The following is a 4059-nucleotide window of genomic DNA, read 5'->3' as shown; positions in this document are numbered from 1 at the left end:
TCAAACTCTTTGATTAAGAATGTTGAAAAATAGAAATCATTTGTAACTTGATAAATGTTTTTACTATCACTTTTGATCAGTTTAATGTGTCCTTAAGCTTACTGACCCCAGTAGTGTGTTTGTGTGTAAAAACAGCTTGATAATGTACATTAAACCTGTCATTATAACAAAATAAACCCTTTCATTGTGATAAAGGACCCCTTCTCTTCATGTCTGGGCCATGTTCACCCTGTCTGGGTATTATTATGTGATAATGACAGCCTGAGCGAACATTGTCTCTTAAAAAATGTTTTTAGTTGCATGAATTTCCACTTATTTACTGAGATCAGTTAGGCCGCCACTAAAAGCAATGCAATGACCAATATGAATTTTTCATGTTTTTATTTTTTGTGCATTTTACACAGGATTACGGACAGAGCTTTTCTTAAAAAAAATAATTAGTCTCTCCTGGAGATATTGTCCACTCATTCAGAGTTCATAATGACACAAACATAATCATATATACCCAATAACGTCATTACAGACAATGGGCATTCTGCTTCCAGATTTCATTAATGCCGTAAACTGGTAGAAATCTGCGTCCAGTTCGTTCAGACCCGTGTGGGATTTATAGAAGAACGGCGTTTTGTGCTGTATGTCAACCTGGCAAGAAAATCGTTTGGGAGCCACAATTGATTTGCTCAGTTTTGTAACATCTGATGACTTTCTTCTCCCATCAGCGCTCCGTGAAATCCCAGCTATTCTCCGCTTGACATTTACCAAGAAGTCTTTAGCGAAACTGCGTCCAGAACTGTGCTTTTGTTCCATCTGTTCCGGGCATTCCGGTAAGTCCATCCAGTTCTGAATGAGATCAGCAAAACTGTTGTCTCCCAGCACCAGCGGCTGTCGGTTACGTCCGCGTGTCAGTAGTGAATTAGTCCAGTCATCAGGGTCACTTGTGGTCTCAAACGACGTCCAGCTTTCTAGGCAAGCGTCAGAGGTGGACTTAGGACGCACTTGGTTGTTGGGAGGCTGGTTGGTGCGAAGACATGCGGACGAAGATACTCGGATGTTTTTGGTGCGCCGTAACACCACACCTTCATCCTGCCAGGAGGCTTCAGAGTATCCCGAATCAAACTCCAGACTCCGCTCGCTGCTCGGTGAGCTAACAGCCGACAGGCCGCCCGCAGAATCCTCCTCTTCCAAAGAGCTAGACAGACAACAGGCAGAGTCGTAACTGCTCGCCTCACTGGCGTCGCTGATCCTCAACCGTGCTCGCCGTTCCCGTTGGGCTATCAGCTGCTTACAAGCACGTAACCTCACTGGAGGACCGACAGGGGGCGCTGCGCAGCTCTGCCGCAAATGCTTCAGATCCTGCAGGGATCGCATCATATAACGCATCTGTTCCCGCAGACAGTCACCTGATTCCTGCAGACACAACTGCAAAAAGACAGAAAGACAGGTAAGACTACTGGGTGCAAAATCTCAGATTATAAAACACACATTGGTACTACATTTGAAAAATGCAGATTTTATAACAATTTTATGGTAAAAGTCTTTGTAATACATATATTTCGATAATAAAATAATAGAATTTAGATAGAAATAATAGAATTAAAATAAATAAATAAATACATAGAATTAAAAATAGCGTTAAATAGAATTAAAATATATCATTAAACATCTCACAAAACTTATATATAATTATTATATAAAATTTCATAATAAAAAGTAAATTAATTTGCAATACATTTGAAAAATTTTATTATATATATATATATATATATATATATATAAGCTTAATACATTTGAAAAATGCTCTTTGTCTTGTTATACATATTAATATTCATTAAGATTAAGCAATAATTACCAAATATATAAAAAAAACATCTACAGTATATAAAATTTGGGTCACCCTCCCTTTGATTTTGTTTTCCTTATATTGACTAATCGTGCTCCTTAGACAGGCTTGGGCCTGCATGAGCTCTGTTAGAGAGGGCATGGCTCTATTTGTCTGGAGGAGCTGAAAAACCACTCTATTCTAGGTAGAGGGCAACCGAACAACCGATGAATGCACATCATGTGGACACACTCACGCCCTGCTATCAAAAGGATGGATGACTACTACCTTCACATCAAAATCAGTTAGAATAAACCTGTTACTAACCACACCTGAAACACTTCTTTTCAATAGAGTAATTATCACACCTTCTATCCATGCTGTCAGATGCATGTACACAAACATACACACAAATCATAATCAAAAAACGGAAGAGCAATAGCTTACTCATTTGAAATAAATAGAGTCAATAGCAATTTCAATACAAACTACTTATTGCATTTAAGAGTGAAGCTGGTTCATAGACATTCAAATCTAGAAAAATCTAAATCAAATACTTGGTTACATCAAAGAAAACCAGGAAAATATGATCTCATGAGTCTAAGATTAACAGTCTCAGTGTTCACTATAAGCAACAAGCTAGTCCTTATTCTTAACTCAAAAACAATGCTACTGCCATGCTTGATATTTTAGTAGTTTGCAATTGAGAAATTAACCAAAAACCCAAAATGCATTTTAATTTCTGATAACTCATCACAAACAAAAACAGCACAATAATACAAAGAGCCTAATCCAGTTTCATTTGTCTAAATATCTTAATTAAAATCTAATGCATGATTGTTTGAACACAAAAATCTTCCACTTTTGGGAAAATTTTCTGCCGTTTTGACAGATAAAGAACTGGCATGTGTTTTTCTTTAAACATATTTGATGAAATCTGTATCTAAATAAACATAATAATCACATGCTTGCAGCAATAGCAGCATACACACAGGGTTGAGTGACTGCCATTATTTCTATGCACAGATTTGCATGGGCTACAGATGTCATCCCATATGCTGAAATTTCAGCAACGGACATTTCTTCACAGTAACTAATCCTTTCGGCACATAATGTAAAGTGATGTCCAATCAGTGCAGTTTTACTGAGTAAACAATCTATGGTAATTAATAATACAAAGCCCAGCCTAATGAGTGTAGCAAGATGATGATTTGGAGGCATGCTTACCATGATTCTACACACAGGGTTGAGTGACTGCCATTATTTCTATGCACAGATTTGCATGGGCTACAGATGTCATCCCATATGCTGAAATTTCAGCAACGGACATTTCTTCACAGTAACTAATCCTTTCGGCACATAATGTAAAGTGATGTCCAATCAGTGCAGTTTTACTGAGTAAACAATCTATGGTAATTAATAATACAAAGCCCTAATGAGTGTGGCAAGATGATGATTTGGAGGCATGCTTACCATGATTCTGGAATGATGACAGTCAAATCCAGTAATTTAGATACTCCTGAAATACAAACAAATGTTTTATGAAACATGTTTTGCAAAAGCAAAATAAAACAATATAAATTAGTTGCTTTTTTTGTATTCGAATAATACACGAGTAACTTTTATCAGAGTGGCAAGATGATGATTTGGAGGCATGCTTACCATGATTCTGGAATGATGACAGTCAAATCCAGTAATTTAGATACTCCTGAAATACAAATAAATGTTTTATGAAACATGTTTTGCAAAAGTAAAATAAAACAATATAAATTAGTTGCTTTTTTGTATTCGAATAATACACGAGTAACTTTTATCAGATAAAAATCATGCATGAAGGGGATCAAATGTAGAATCAAGACTTGCACTTACATTTGTTGTGAGGGGGGAAAAAGACTTCAGTACAATCCAGACTGTGCAGATGTGCCTCTTGTGACTCAAACTCCAGATCATAAAACCCTCACTGCAGACGAGCGCATATGTGCGTCTCTGTCATTCCAGCATGCGCGTCTCAGCCAATCACAGCGCAGCATCGCGGCGCCTTCCAATCAAATCATCTTAGCAGGAGCCAATCACAGCTTGACTGAAATCTGAGCGCTCAATTCCTCCCTCTCTCAATCTCAAATTATGAGTATATTCAAAACTGCCAAAGTACCTGACGATATCCGTTTCAATATGATAATCACGTTTTAACTGTCTGTAATCAATCAATCTATCTATCTATCTATCTATCTATCTATCTA

General features: G+C 37.2%; 1 protein-coding gene across 3 annotated transcripts; it reads right to left on the bottom strand.

The window, feature by feature from the left end:
- Positions 1–395: 395 nt before the first annotated feature.
- On the bottom strand, positions 396–3958 carry LOC107677492 (protein FAM212A-like). Of its 3 annotated transcripts, XM_016472411.1 has the most exons (3): positions 3689–3720; positions 3293–3338; positions 396–1419 (listed from the first exon to the last, which is right to left on the bottom strand). In XM_016472411.1, the coding sequence occupies exons 2-3, from the start codon at positions 3293–3295 to the stop codon at positions 496–498; spliced, it is 927 nt and encodes a 308-aa protein (XP_016327897.1). In that variant the 5' UTR covers positions 3296–3338; positions 3689–3720; the 3' UTR covers positions 396–495. The 3 variants fall into 3 exon arrangements, 2 of the variants coding, with proteins under 2 accessions (XP_016327897.1, XP_016327899.1); XM_016472413.1 differs by lacking the exons at positions 3293–3338; positions 3689–3720 and adding an exon at positions 3482–3492; XR_001632846.1 differs by lacking the exons at positions 396–1419; positions 3293–3338 and adding an exon at positions 3482–3527 and having other exon boundaries at positions 3689–3958.
- Between the last annotated feature and the right edge of the window lie 101 nt (positions 3959–4059).

Source organism: Sinocyclocheilus anshuiensis, unplaced genomic scaffold (assembly GCF_001515605.1).
Source record: "Sinocyclocheilus anshuiensis isolate Anshui unplaced genomic scaffold, SAMN03320099.WGS_v1.1 scaffold660, whole genome shotgun sequence".
Taxonomy (NCBI): domain Eukaryota; kingdom Metazoa; phylum Chordata; class Actinopteri; order Cypriniformes; family Cyprinidae; genus Sinocyclocheilus; species Sinocyclocheilus anshuiensis.
This window is presented reverse-complemented; position numbering and strand designations above follow the sequence as displayed.